Source organism: Notechis scutatus, chromosome 4 (assembly GCF_049901735.1).
Source record: "Notechis scutatus isolate UNSWTSFEM ecotype Mainland chromosome 4, rNotScu1.2, whole genome shotgun sequence".
NCBI classification, from domain to species: Eukaryota; Metazoa; Chordata; class Lepidosauria; order Squamata; family Elapidae; genus Notechis; species Notechis scutatus.
In genome coordinates, this window is record NC_142012.1 from 59,298,054 (window position 1) to 59,312,766 (window position 14,713).

At 41.9% G+C, this 14,713-nt stretch overlaps 1 protein-coding gene across 1 annotated transcript in view; it reads left to right on the plus strand.

Annotated features, from left to right (window-relative positions):
- CCKAR (cholecystokinin A receptor) overlaps positions 1-13,683 on the plus strand; it is a 28,652-nt gene extending 14,969 nt beyond the window's left edge. Inside the window, exons 3-5 of the mRNA XM_026687713.2 lie at positions 7,724-7,982; positions 11,637-11,764; positions 13,100-13,683. Coding sequence (XP_026543498.2) covers positions 7,724-7,982; positions 11,637-11,764; positions 13,100-13,644 — 932 coding nt within the window. The 3' untranslated portion in view covers positions 13,645-13,683. The remainder of the gene's footprint in view (positions 1-7,723; positions 7,983-11,636; positions 11,765-13,099) is intronic.
- The last annotated feature ends 1,030 nt before the right edge of the window (positions 13,684-14,713 follow it).

Genomic DNA, 14,713 nt, shown 5'->3' on the forward strand with positions numbered 1-14,713 from the left:
CTAACAGATCAGCATAAAATTAGCACTAGATAAGAGTTAATAAAATTCAAGATGGACTAGATCTGGATTGCTTATGGGAACGTAATGATTCCAGGCTAATTCCTCTCTTGACTCCACACCCAGTTTTTGGCTCTTCTCTCACATTCCTCCACCAAATAGCTTTGCTGGCTGAGGAACTCTGGGAATTGAAGTTCACAAGTCTTAAAGTTGCCAAGGTTGGAGACCCCTGGTATAGACTATATTCAGCAATTGGAGGGGTAGAGAAGCAGATTTTGGAAGAAAAGAAGGGTTTCCACCACTTCCATTCTCTCCATGACTCAAATTATGACTGTATTATTGCCCTTTGTAATGGAAAACACAATTCTGCATATATTTAAAATATGGAGAGCAATTGACCTCAGGGATCTGAGTTCATATCCATGCAGAAGATTCTTTGCTAGGATGTAAAATTCCTATTTCTCACAAAGAGAAAGCCCACCGTGATACATTGTAAGTGTTGGCAAATTATGACTATCCTATATCCTTCCTTCTAAATTGCATGTGAGAAGAGAACTTGCAAAGACTCTATCCTTGAGAAATACGGTGGTGATGCTGACAAGACATCAGTGGTGGCTCTGAAGTCTGTTACAAAATACAAATCCTGCTGCAGTCCAGATGCTGCTAAATAACAACAACAGAACCAACAGAGGAAAAGATATTGAGAATGTGCTTTTTCAAGAGGCAACTGGACTTTGTTTTTCTTTGAAAACGCTTCGCTTCTCATCCAAGAAGTGTCTTCAGCTCTGAGTGGATGGTGGGGAATGGAAAGATTTATACCCCTTGCAGACATCTGGTCATTTGCATTCTATGTCTACATTTTGGACAGAGAGGACCGCTGTTTTGAAAGAGGGGTCAAAGAGGCCATCTATATCAAAATTGAACAGGCCTCTGTTAGGGTTTGGGGATTAACCCCTAGAAGAGTATTGCAGCAGTAGTCAAACCAGGCAACCAAAGGAGAGCGGAAGGGCCCCAGAGTATACACACACTGAATACAAACACTGTTTGTAGTTTAAATAGTTTTTAATCCAGTTAGAGTTTAAGCATTGTCATTCAGTCCATTAAGTCATTCACAGTATTTCCATCCAGTAAGACTCACTAGTATAGTCCAAGTTTAAGAGTCTCTTGCAATATCTTTATCAGCCGATAAAGATATCTTCTCCTCCTCCGGTTTCACTCTCCAGAGAAACAAACGCTGGATATTCAGCAAACAGTAGCAAACAAAAACAGTTCAGTCACAGGCACTCACAGTCAGTAATCACAGTTAGTCGCAGCAGCACACAGTTACAGCCAGCACACAGTTACAGTCAGCACACAGTTACAGTCAGCAAGCTTTCCAGCTTCTAATGCTTCCTTATATTGTAACTTCTAGCCGCACCCTTAATCGGCTAATTTCCTGCTGCATTGTGCTTAAAGTGATAAGCACTTAAACCATGATATCTAAGTTTTATATATTTATTCACCCAAACCATATTTGGTATCAATGTTATACCTAACATACTCCCCTTTTGGGTGAAATAAATATATAATTCCTTTACAATCTTATCCCATATTTTTCACAACTCTCCTGGTGCTTACTGGCACCTTGGGCTTTAGTAAAATTATCAGCTAAATTGTCCTCCGACATACAGTACTCTAGCTGAATCATCTTACTTCTTACAGATTGTCTCACGTTTAGGTATCTTAGATCTGTATGCTTGCTCCTTGTTTTTACTCCAATATTTGTGGCCATTTGAATTGCTGCCTGATTATCTTCATGTATAATTATAGGATAATCCACAGTTATACCTATATCAATTAACATTTGTTTATACATTATTAATTCTGTACATAACAATGATAAACAGGAGAATTCTGCCTCCATAGTAGACAAACTTATATGCTGTTGTCTTATTGACTTCCAGCCTATTAATGTCTTACCCAGCATTATGGCTGTTCCTGAAGTCGACTTTCTAGTGTCTCTTTCTGATGCAAAACTAGCATCTGCATAAGCACTCAAAATTAAATCACCCTTTGGTTCTAAATACAATGAATAATTCATTGTCTTTTTAAGATATCTTAATATCCTCTTAGCTGCAATCCAGTGTCTTTCACATGGTGCAGAATTGAATCTAGCCAACTGATTCACACAGTACGAAATATCTGGTCTAGACCAATTACTAATATAACTCAAACTACCAATTAAAGATTGATAAATCACCTTATCAAACTCAGGGCTTTGTTCATCAGTGTTGCTAAACTCCTGACTCATTGGAGTCTTAGCTTGCTTACAAAGCTCCATCTTGTAATCTTTTAGTAATTTGCTTATCTTATCTTCCTGAGATATCTTAAAACCTTTCCGTGTTTTCTTTATATTCAAACCGAGATACTTCTTTATCTCCCTAATTGCTTGATCTTTATTCTCTTTCCTAATGATGCTATTATTTTATTTGCTTCATCATTAGTTTCAGTTATCAATGCAATGTCATCTGTGAATAGTAATAATAATGATACTTTCCCATTTGTCTCCCTCTTAAACAGACATGGATCGGCTAAACCAGCTTTAAATCCTATATTGTCTAGGTCCTTTACAATATACTGGTTCCATTCATAGCCTGATTGTTTAAGACCATAGAGGCTTTTCTTTAACAACCAACAATCATTATTATCCTTATTTTCACTTTTAATACCAACAGGTTTTTTCATATAAATAATATGTTTTAATGGGGCGTGCAAGTAAGCAGTTTCCACATCTAAATGGTTAACTATATAGTTTTTACTAGCTGCCCACACTAAAGCTGCCCTCAAGGTTGCTGCCTTAAGACTAGGTGCAAACACCTCATCGTAGTCATTAGCATTCTGCCTAAAACCTTGGGCTACTAACCTTGCCTTATGGATTATTTTACCATCTTTATCTATTTTTACCTTAAATATCCATTTGCAGCCAATGGATTTCTTTCCTACAGGTAATTTTGCATTTTCAAACACCTTCATATCACTTAATGAATTCAGTTCCTTATTCATTGCTGCATACCATTTTTCTTTTTCCTTATTAGGATACTTTTTAATTTCTTCTACAGAATTAGGAACTTGATTAATCTGGCACACTGTGTTAGCCTGGTACCTATCAGGCGGTCTAGATACACGTGTAGTTCTTCTGGGAATTACAGGGCTTACAGGAGGACTTTGTTGAACTACTACCTGTTCATCTTCCTCATCCTGTTCAGCTATTGAATCTGTTTCTTCCTTTATGGGCACTATTTCATCCTGTATTTGTCTCTTTACTTTATTTTTAAAGTTACAGGGATAACTAATGGGATTTCTATAGGATTCAATAATTACATCTTTATTGACATCCTTTTCTAATTTCTCCCATCCTTCATGTTCTAGAAATTGGGCACTAGCACTACATAACACTTTAGATGTGCCTTTCTCCCAAAATCTATATGCCCTATGGTTTGCTTGATAACCAACGAAGAAAAATCTTTTAGCTCTATGTTGCCCTTTTTTTCTGAGTTGTGCAGGAATATGCACCCATGCTGGTGCACCAAATGTGTGCAGGTAACTTAGATCAGGTTTCCTGCCATGCCACCTGGTGAATGGAATTTCACCTGTTGTTGTATTAACAACGTTGTTCAATATGTTATTAGCACACATTGTAGCTCCCCCACAAAGAATCAGGTAACCCAGAATCATTTAACATTGTTCTAACCATTGCCTGTACTGTTTGGCCTCTTCTTTCAATAAAAGCGTTATGTTCTGGCCTGTATGGAGCAGACTTCTTATGCTCTATTCCAGCTATCTTAAGTCTGTTCTGGAATTTGTTATTAATAAATTCCGTGCCATTATCTGTCACCAGGGTTATCAGTTGCCGTTTAGACTTTCTTTCAGCAAACCTAAGCCAATTGAAAAAATGTTGATATGTTTCAGTTTTGCTTTTCATTAAATAGCAAAACCCATATCTAGAATAATGGTCCATAAAGCTCAGTATATATCTAGCACCCCCATACTGGGTTTCTTTGGACCTATTATGTCTGCAAATACTACTTCTAAAGGTTCTTTTGTTTTGAAACCATTTAGCCTATTTGCAGGCAATACTTTGCTCTTATCTTCACAGCAAACATTACAACGCAAATATTTATCACAAGGTTTTAACCTTATTCCTTCAGATAACTCAACTGTACGTTTTAGCATTTTAAAATTTACATGCCCCAAACGCCTATGCAATAAATGGATACATTCATCATGAGGCTTTATATTATTAAATACAGTCTGAGCCTCCCCTTTCTTACTATTATCTAAGACATATAATGTTCCATTTAAAGCTGCAGTTACCCTTTTGTTATCTTTTTCAATTATGCAATTATTATCTTTAAAAGTAATTACATAACCTAATTTATCTAATACCCTTACTGAAAGCAAATTAAACTTTAGTTGCGGTACATACAACATTTTTATATCCTGGTTTATGTACGGACAACGTGCAAAACCTTGACCTTTCGCTTTCAGGTTCCAGCCATTGGCGAGAGATATATGTTGAGAGCTTTTAGACATTTTTATAAATTTTGTCTTATCTCTTGTGATGTGGGATGCGCCACTGTCAACCACCCATAAATTATTCTTCACATCAGAGTTGGTAAACGTGGCTAGTTCAAATGCTTTCTTTGGCTTTTTTATATTCTGGCTTTTTCTCTTTTTGCAGAATCTTGCCAATGTCCTCTATCTCCACAATTAAAACACTTTTTAATTGTGTATGCCGTCGAAGATAAATTCTCTTCTTCCAGGTGCTTTACTTTGCTTTGCTGGTTTCTTTCAATCTTTGAAGATAATTTCTCTTCTTTCTTATCTTCTCTCAGCTCGTCACGCTCACGCCTTCTTCTGGCTTCTTCTAGTAGCCTGCCTGTAATCTCGGTTAATGAGAGGCTTTCTTTTGGCAATACTTCCAACGAAGTCACATAGTCATCATAGCTTTGATCTAATGAAGATAATATTATGTAGACTTGTTGCAGTTCATTAAATATAAGCTCTTTTTCTTGCAAATCTTGAAAAATGCTCTTCATACAGTTTAAATGAACTAACATATCTCCATTCCTCTGAAGATGCGTTCGAAAAAGCTTCCGTGTAAGATTTATATGTGCTCCTACACTGTCCCGAACATAAATCTTCCTGAGGTTCTCCCAGCAGTTTGCAGCATTTTCTTCTCCACGAATATGGACAAGCTGCTGATCACAGAGAGTCAGTCCTATGATGCATAAAGCCTGCTCATTCTTCAGTTTAAAGTCTTGTAACTTTTCGTTATCATCATCATTAGCAGGATCCCAGCTACTCACATCTGGTGGGTTTGCTATAATGTCCCACAATCCTTCTCTGCGTAGAAGTAAACTACATTTCATTGACCATGAAACATAGTTTGTTCCATCCAGCCTGGATATCATGGACAGTTGTGACAAATTTACTTGTGCCATTACTCTTCAGATATTTTGACTATTTTAAACTAATTAAAACAGTTTGTTTTTACAGTAATGTGCAACTCACACCAACTCTCTCTGCTATATCCTGGTTAGTTAGACTATGCTGCTGGGCCCATAACCAATGTTAGGGTTTGGGGATTAACCCTAGAAGAGTATTGCAGCAGTAGTCAAACCAGGCAACCAAAGGAGAGCGGAAGGGCCCCAGAGTATACACACACTGAATACAAACACTGTTTGTAGTTTAAATAGTTTTTAATCCAGTTAGAGTTTAAGCATTGTCATTCAGTCCATTAAGTCATTCACAGTATTTCCATCCAGTAAGACTCACTAGTATAGTCCAAGTTTAAGAGTCCTTGCAATATCTTTATCAGCCGATAAAGATATCTTCTCCTCCTCCGGTTTCACTCTCCAGAGAAACAAACGCTGGATATTCAGCAAACAGTAGCAAACAAAAACAGTTCAGTCACAGGCACTCACAGTCAGTAATCACAGTTAGTCGCAGCAGCACACAGTTACAGCCAGCACACAGTTACAGTCAGCACACAGTTACAGTCAGCAAGCTTTCCAGCTTCTAATGCTTCCTTATATTGTAACTTCTAGCCGCACCCTTAATCGGCTAATTTCCTGCTGCATTGTGCTTAAAGTGATAAGCACTTAAACCATGATATCTAAGTTTTATATATTTATTCACCCAAACCATATTTGGTATCAATGTTATACCTAACAGCCTCTCTCAACAGAAGGGGAGGGATTACGACATTGTCTATGTCCAGTCTATAACATAGTCCTTTCAACAGTTCCAAGAAGGCTCAGCACCCATTTGCACCACTCAGGTGACCCTGAGGACTCAGATGAACCTCCAGGTGGCTCAACAACTCTTTAAAAGGACGCAAATGACCAGCTGTCTTCAAGGAATATAAATCCTTCCGTTCCCCACCACCCAGCCAGAGCTGAAAAAGCTTCTTGGATGAGAAGCGAAGCATCTTCAAAGAACAACAAAGGAAATCCAGTTGTCTCTTGAAAAAGCACCTTTGGGAACAACCATGACTTGGATGACTGAGAATCTCCATAGATGTTGAGAATTGTAGTGCAGCAGAACCTGGAGGTGCACCACAGATTCTCATCTGTGGTGTAAAACCAAAGTTAGAACTTAAATTGACTGTAAAATTGCTCAGCAATTTTAAACCCTCAAAGAGCCATTTGGACCCCATTTCCCACAGAAAAGCAAACACCGGGAACCACAAAATCCTTCCCATGCCTGACTATTTCCTGAGCGGCCACAAAACTAGCATATGTAGCTGAATTAAACATTCTGTTTTTGTTGTGATTCACCGGCAGCTGGCGCAGACGGAAGCAGAAGTGGACAGTGTGGAAGAATGGGGACCACTCAGGTAGTCTGGAGAGGACTCAGATCCTGTGTCTGATGCAAAGATGGGGCCAGGACCATATGGGAGTGGGGTGCTGCCTTCAGAGGCATCAGAGTCTGGCATTAGTGAGGTAGAGGACCCAGGGGAGCCTATTCCCAGTGCGCATGTGCACAGAGCTGCTAGATGGCAAGAGCAGCCGAGACAAAAGGGGCAACTCGGGAGTAATGCTGGGAGGTGATTGCCCCTCCCATAAGGTATAAAGGACAGGCCAAGATGACGATACCTTTGCAGGAAGCAAAGTCGTTCGATCGGTTCAGAGTCATTCTGGAAACTCTTTGTACTTCAGTTGGGGTTTTTTTTTTTTTTTTTGTACTTCGGTTGGTTTCTTTTCCAGTTCATTTGATACTTCTGGTTTTTGGCAGCACTTCACAGAACTGAAAGGTGTGTGCTTATTTCGGGGGACTATTTGAGATTAATTCCAGCTGGGAATGAAAACAATTCCCAGCGTTGCAATAAAATAAGTCTTGTTTTTAAAATAAATGTGTGCATGACTATGGTTTAGGAAGCCTGCGTCAGAACAGTTTTCGTCTGAAACTTTTCTTTTCTTGGATTTATCCATGGTTGGCCTACCGGGGTTGAAAAGCTCAATAAATCATGTGCCGGCAGGTGTCGCATATTGGCAGTTGTGACACGTATTTTGAGTGACAGGGAGCTGCAGCAGAGGGATGAAAGAGCCACATGCAGCTCCAGAGCTGCGGGTTGCTGACCCCTGTACTAGACACATAAACTGCTGCATTGCCTTGGTTTTAAGATTGTAAAATTGAGGCCAGTAATTTTCCTTCTTCTATTTCTGCTTTCCTACCCACCTAGGTGTCTCAGTGAGCGTGTCAACTTTTAGCCTGGTGGCCATCTCTCTTGAGAGATACAGTGCCATATGCAAACCCTTGCAATCTCGGGTCTGGCAGACCAAATCCCATGCCTTGAAGGTAATCGCGGCCACGTGGTGCCTGTCCTTTGTCATCATGACGCCATACCCAATTTACAGCACACTGGTGCCTTCACTGCTTCCTAACAGCACCACATCCAAGTGTCGTATTAATTGGCCAAGCACAGTGATCGAGCAGTCCTGGTAAGAGTGGACCATAGGTCCTTTTTTTTTTGAAGGCATTTGTCTTAATCTGTAAAATTATGGAAAGCGCAATGATTTGTGATTTCGATGGAACTAAAAGAAGTGTAATAGCATTGCAACTAATTGCAATAACAGTTGATGTCTCAATTACAATGTTTGTATAACTGTAGGCACAATATCGCACATAAGTAACCTGTTTCCCCGAAAATACAACCTACCCCGAAAGAAAGTCCTATCTTGATCTTTACATGTGTGACCAATACAAGCCCTACCCCTCCCAAAAAATAAGCCCCAATTAAGATCCCACCTACTCCAGAGTGCATAGATAAAAATTAAGCTAGGGTGGGGATGGGGTTGGAGCTGTCCTACTATTTACCTTTGGACAGTTGTAGCCAGGCCTCGCACACCCCAACACCTGCCTTGCCGGCCCATTTCTTCTGCAGCCGGCAAGGCTGGCAAGGCTTTCCTGAAGGCCTCTGGAGCTGATAACAAAGCTCCGGATCGCTCTGTTATCGGCTGCAGAGGCCTTCAGGAAAGACTTGCCGGCCGCAGAAGAAGAAGTTCCTGAAGGCCTCTGACAGCAAAAAGAAGGTTGGGGGTGACGCACGCAAAGGAGGTTAGTCAGTGGATGACATCCCCTGAAAATAAGACCTGATGCCTTTTTTTGGTAGCAAAAAAATATAAGACAGGGTCTTGTTTTCAGGGAAACATGGCTAGTAATCAATGGAGGGTTTTTTTTTGCTCTTCTATTGTTCTAGCAGTTTTTGCATTTGTCATGTTCTCTACCTACTAAGGACAACGGCTACACTCTTCTCCTATGTCAACCCAACTATCTTTTCCAAGATCAAGTTATTTTTCACGGTCCAGATGCAGTTGCCTTCTAAGAAACGGGGCGCCATTCAATCCCCCAAAGTTTCAGATACGAAAGCATTGATCAACCCAGCCTAAATTTGTCAAGCTGGACACACCCACTTCATGCAGGAAATAAAAATTCTGAGCAACCAATCAGAAGTATGTTTTCCTCAAACAAACTAAAAAGGAGACTTATCCCACTTTTTGCATTTGAGCATCCAAGAAGGGACAGGAAAAGGAGAAAGGGAAAGAAAAAGAAAGGGAGATGGGAAGAGAGCAAGGAAGGAAAAAGAAGGGAAGAAAAAAAAAGAGAAGGAAGAAGGAAGGAAAAAGAAAGAAAAGGCAGGAAGGGAGGGAGGGAGATTATAATGAGTGGGAGGGAGGGTCTCAGGGAAGTTTTGCCTTAGCACTTGGCTACCACAGGTGCCCCTGACATGAGTGATGTCAGGCTGGCCACGTCCGCTCCGGCCTCCGAGGTCCAACACAACCTTGATGTGGCCCTCAATTAACCCCCTGGTCTAAATCTTACAATGAATGGCTAAAGGAACTAGGGATGTTTAGCCTAAAAAAGAGAAGGCTTAATAATTGTCCTGATAATTGTCTTCCGATACCTGAAGGGTTGTCACGGAGAAGAGGGAATTGCCTTATTCTCCAAAGCACCTGAGGGCAGGACAAGATGGGTGGAAACTCATAAAAGGAAGCTCCAACCTGGAACTAAGGAGGAATTTCCTATCAGTGAGAACCATTAATCAATGGAGCGACTTCCCCCTCAAGAGTTATGTGCGCTTCATCACTGGAAAGTTTTCAAGAAAAGATGGGATAACCATTTGTCTGGGATGGTATGAGGATTTCCATCTTGGGCAAGGGATTAGATTAGAAGACCCCCAAGGCCCCATCCAGTTCCAGACCTATGACTTTATGTAAGTCTAATGGAAGAAGAGTTTCTTGAGTTATGTGTACAGATCTCTCTCTTAGGGCATAGGGAGAAAGATGCTATAAAAGAGTTAATTGTGAATTTAAGCAAATTCTTCTAAGAAAAGGAGGTTTGAATGGATGGATATGTATGTGGGGTATATATTCTCTCTCTGTCTCTCTCTCTCTCTCTCTCTCTCTCACACACACACACACACACTCATTACCATATTCCTTGTCAAATTAGACAGCCACTTAGACAAATTACTGGGTGCCCAGCCTTCTTTTCAGATAAATAACACAGCTGTTTTGCTGTCGCCAGTATCTTTCCAGATTTACAGCAAAGTTTACAAGCCTACTCACTGAAATCTTCAACAAATAAACCCATATTTCTTCAGCAGTTCCTATAACAACTCATATTATCATCTAGCCTGTTTTGGTGTTTGTGCGATATTAAATCAAACCTGGGGCACGAATATTAGTCAAAAGTGGGTTTATTTGTTTGAGACAACATGGTTTATTATTTAGAACTGGTGAGGTGGCCAAAGATGCCAGACTAATCAGCTATAATTTTAACTGAAGCTCAAAGTGAAATATGTTTTCTGTCACATACCTCCTTCAGATGATATCCTGTTAATCATGACAGTGCTGGAAAGCAAAACAATTGTGTTTAAATTGTGCCTTCATGCACTCTTACCATAATCTCATATTTGCAGTCAGAAATAGCCCCATAATAATAAACCTTCCAAAAATTCCTCTGCTGATCTGCTTTAGAAAAACAGAGATAGCAAAGAAGGAAACATTTGTGCCGGGAATAAATGTTCATGGACTAAACCCTGGTGGAGGTTGTGTGTGTGTGTGTGTGTGTGTGTGTATGGCCTGCTTTTAAAATAACAGGCACTGACTAATCCATTTATTGATTAAATTTACACGCCACCCTTGTTGCTATGCAGAGCAGTTCTGGGTGGCTTACAATGCCCTAAAACAGAAGTATAAAAACAATTATGAATATAGCACTAATTAAAATTACAAAAGTTAAATAGACTGAAAACCAAGGGCTTGTGCAGAGCAGGAGTAGTGTCTTCTGTCACAGTACCAGGTACCTCCATCCTGGAGCATCTCCGTCGGGTCCCCACGCCAAGCCAGGCTTTAAGGCCCTTTTGGAAAAACCACAAGGATGTGACCTCATCTGAGGTGGCAGGATGTTCCAAAGGACAGGGGTCAAATCAGAAAAGGCTTTTCTCCTAGAGTCATTGCCAGTCAAAATTCCTTGACTGATGGGGTCTTCTTCTGGACTGTGTGGAGTGGGCCACAGTAGTGGCATTCAAATTTTTTTACTACTGGTTCTGTGGGCGTGGCTTGGTGGGCGTGGGCATGGCTTGGTGGGCGTGGCAGGGGAAGGTTACTGCAAAATCCCATTCCCTCCCCACCCCACTAACCTGCTTTCCAGCTCCGTTCTCCTGTGCAGGGCAACCATAGAAGATCCAGCCGATCAGCTGGGACTCGGGAGGCAGAGAATAGATGGGGGCAGGGCCAGTCAGAGGTAAAATTTGCTGGTTCTCTGAACTACTCAAAATGTCCCCTACCGGTTTTCCAGAACTGGTCAGAGCCTGCTGAATGCCACTTCTGAATTGAAGGCATCTTATAAAGGTTCAGTAAGGATTCCCCATCTCGTCTCAAATTTCAGATTCAATTGGAGCCCCTTTTTTTGAGATCTAACAATTAATACCCGAGTTGCCATCTTTCCTATTGTAAATAGGAATTGTTATTCTCATGTTTAAAATATAGTCTAGTGGTAGTAGAGGCATGCTGGGAATCGGGTTTGCTGAGAGGCCGGTAGGAAAATGTGAATTTCTCTGACAATCTAAATCTTCCTTGTGGCTTTCTCAGGTATATTTTCCAACTCCTCATCCTTTTCCTTATCCCGGGGATCGTAATGATGATAGCGTATGGATTAATATCCTTGGAGCTCTATAGAGGAATAAAATTTGATGCAAGCAACAGAAAATCTTCTCGAGGTAATCCCGACGACTGAACCTGTCCATTTGCTTTCTGTCTTAATAGCTTGCCATGTACAAGCACAAACAGTGATATTTATATCTATCTATCTGTCTGTCTATCATCTATCTATCTATCTATCTATCTATCTATCTATCTATCATCTGTCTATCTATCTATCTATCTATCTATCTATCTATCTATCTATCTATCTATCTATCTATCTATCTATCTATCCTCCCTCTCATCTGTCTGTCTGTCTGTCTGTCTGTCTGTCTGTCTGTCTGTCTATCTATCTATCTATCTATCTATCTATCTATCTATCTATCTATCTATCTATCTATCATCTATAGCACCTATCTATGTATGTATCTATCAATCACATATCCAACATCTATATCATCTATTATCTATCATCTATCTATCTCCCATCTATATAATCTATCATCTATCAATCAATCAATCGATCAATCTATCATCTATATCATCTATCTATATCTACCTACCTACCTATCTATTATCTATCATCTATATCAACTATTTATCTATCAATCTATCTTCTATCATATATCTATCTATCTATCATCTATATCATCTCTCTTATTTATCTATCATCTATCAATCTACCTATCTAACTAAATCATCTATATCATCTCTCTATCATCTATCTATCATCTATCAATCTATCTGTCTATCTTCTCTCTATCTCTCATATATCTATCATCTATGTTGTGAAGCGGCGGAATAACCTGAGGCAAACACAGAGCGAACTTCAGCTTTTACTTTATTGTAACAATAAAGGGTTGCCGCGGTTGCCGCACTAACAAGGCAGCCAGCTGGCGGACAACAGCTGATGCCATTTGACAACTCCCTTTTATAGCCGGCTGTCAAATGGCATCAGCCAATAGGAACGGTCCGTGTTCCCGCTGGAAACACGGACCGGAGTGAAGACTTCAGCTCAGTGTTTTCCGAACGCCACAATCTATATCATCTCTCTATTATCTGTCTGTCTGTCTGTCTGTCTGTCTCTCTCTCTCTCTCTCTCTCTCTCTCTCAGCCCAAATAACCTCTCAGGATTATTGTGGTGGGCAAACCAGGAGGAGGGAGGAGTATTGTGTATCTTTGCCACCTCGACTTATTTGTCAAAAATAAAGAGTGGGGGGTGGGATGCAGATAAGTCAAAATAAAATAAAGTTTAAGTTTATCCCAAGAGAATGACATTTATGAGAGACCCCCAGTTGCGAAGGAGAAAAGGGGAGAGTCCAAAGGAAGGATTGGGGTCGGAAGCCAAGAGGCCAAATTGTCTTGAATGCTAAGGCGTTGTTGATGTCCTTCATCCTGCCTTCCATGTGCAGAAAGGAAAGCTAGCGAGAGCAGCAGCAGCAGGTACGAAGATGGGGATGGTTGCTATCTGAAGAAGAACAAGAAGCAGCAGCAGCAGCTACCCCTCCGTCAACTTTCGTCCCTCAGCTCCTGCAGCAACAGCCAGAAGATTGGGCGTCCAAGGAGCAGCTCCTCCTCAGCCAACCTGATGGCTAAGAAGCTAGTGATCCGAATGCTGATTGTGATTGTGATCCTGTTCTTCATCTGTTGGACGCCCATCTTCAGCGTCAACACCTGGAGGGCCTTTGACTCCACTTCGGCTCAACTCCTGCTCTCGGGAGCTCCCATCTCGTTCATCCATTTGCTCTCCTACACCTCCGCCTGCGTGAACCCCATTGTCTATTGCTTCATGAACAAACGTTTCCGCTTGGGTTTCCTCGCGACCTTCACTTGCTGCACCAAGCCACGCCTTCCAGCCGCCCGGGCAGAGGTGGGAGAGGACGAGGAAGGAAAGACCACGAGAGCGTCCCTTTCCAGGTACTCTTACACCCACATGAACATGGCTGCCCCTTCATGATTGAGAGACAAGGAGAAGAAACACTGTAAACCTCGCCGCTCCGACCGTCACCTTCGTGCATCAAGCCCATCTGAAACGGTTTGGCACTTCAGGATTTCCTGCTCAAGCAGGGGAGTTGGACTAGAAGACCTCTAAGGTCCCTTCCAACCAGGGGTGGGATTCAAATTTTGTAACAACCAGTTCTGTGGGTGTGGCTAGGTGGCTGTGGCCATGCGACTGAGTGGGCGTGGCTTTTTTTGGCAGCAACCCCCCCTCCCCCATTTTTGGGCCTTCTGGGCCTCAGGAAAGCCTCCTGAGGGGCGTTTTTGCTGGGCGTGGGCGCTTTTGCTCCCAGAAGGCTTCCCTGGGGCTCAGGAAGGCAAAAAATGGAGCATGAGGGGGCACGCAGCATCCCCCTGCACTCCATATTGGGGCCTTCTGGGCCTCAGGGAAGCCTCCTGAGGCTTTTGCTCTCTAAGGCAAAGGAGCATGCCCCCCCTGCACTCCATATTGGGGCCTTCTGGGCCTCAGGGAAGCCTCCTGAGGGGCGTTTTTGCTCCCAGAATGCTTTCCTGGTTGCTGCACACACCCCTCCATTTTCTGCCTTCCTGGGCCTCAGGGAAGCCTCCTGGGTGAAGCAGTAAGACAGGGAGGGGAATCCCGGCACAGCTGATCATAGGAACAGCTGATTGTCAGGAGGGGAAAAAAAACTACCTTAAGGAGTGACTGGGTGTCAGCGATGTCGGGCATGCGTGCAATGTTGCGCATGCGTGATAAGGACTGACTGGGAGGGAAGGGGCAGGCGGAGAGGGACGGGGCCAGCCGGGGCACAATTTGCTGCTTCTCCGAACTGTGCAGAATCGTAACAACCTGTTCTATAGAACCGGTCCAAACCGGTAGAATCCCACCCCTGCTTCCAACTCTGTTATTCTGTTATTACTTCTACAAAAACAGCTGGGGGAGATAGGAGGTGAACAGCACACTCCTGGATCAAAGGTCTCCCCTGAAGGATTCCTCTAAGGCCAGCTCAAGAAACCCAGAGCCATATTGAGATAATGTGTGACAAAATAACCCGTAAGAGCAAGGGTGT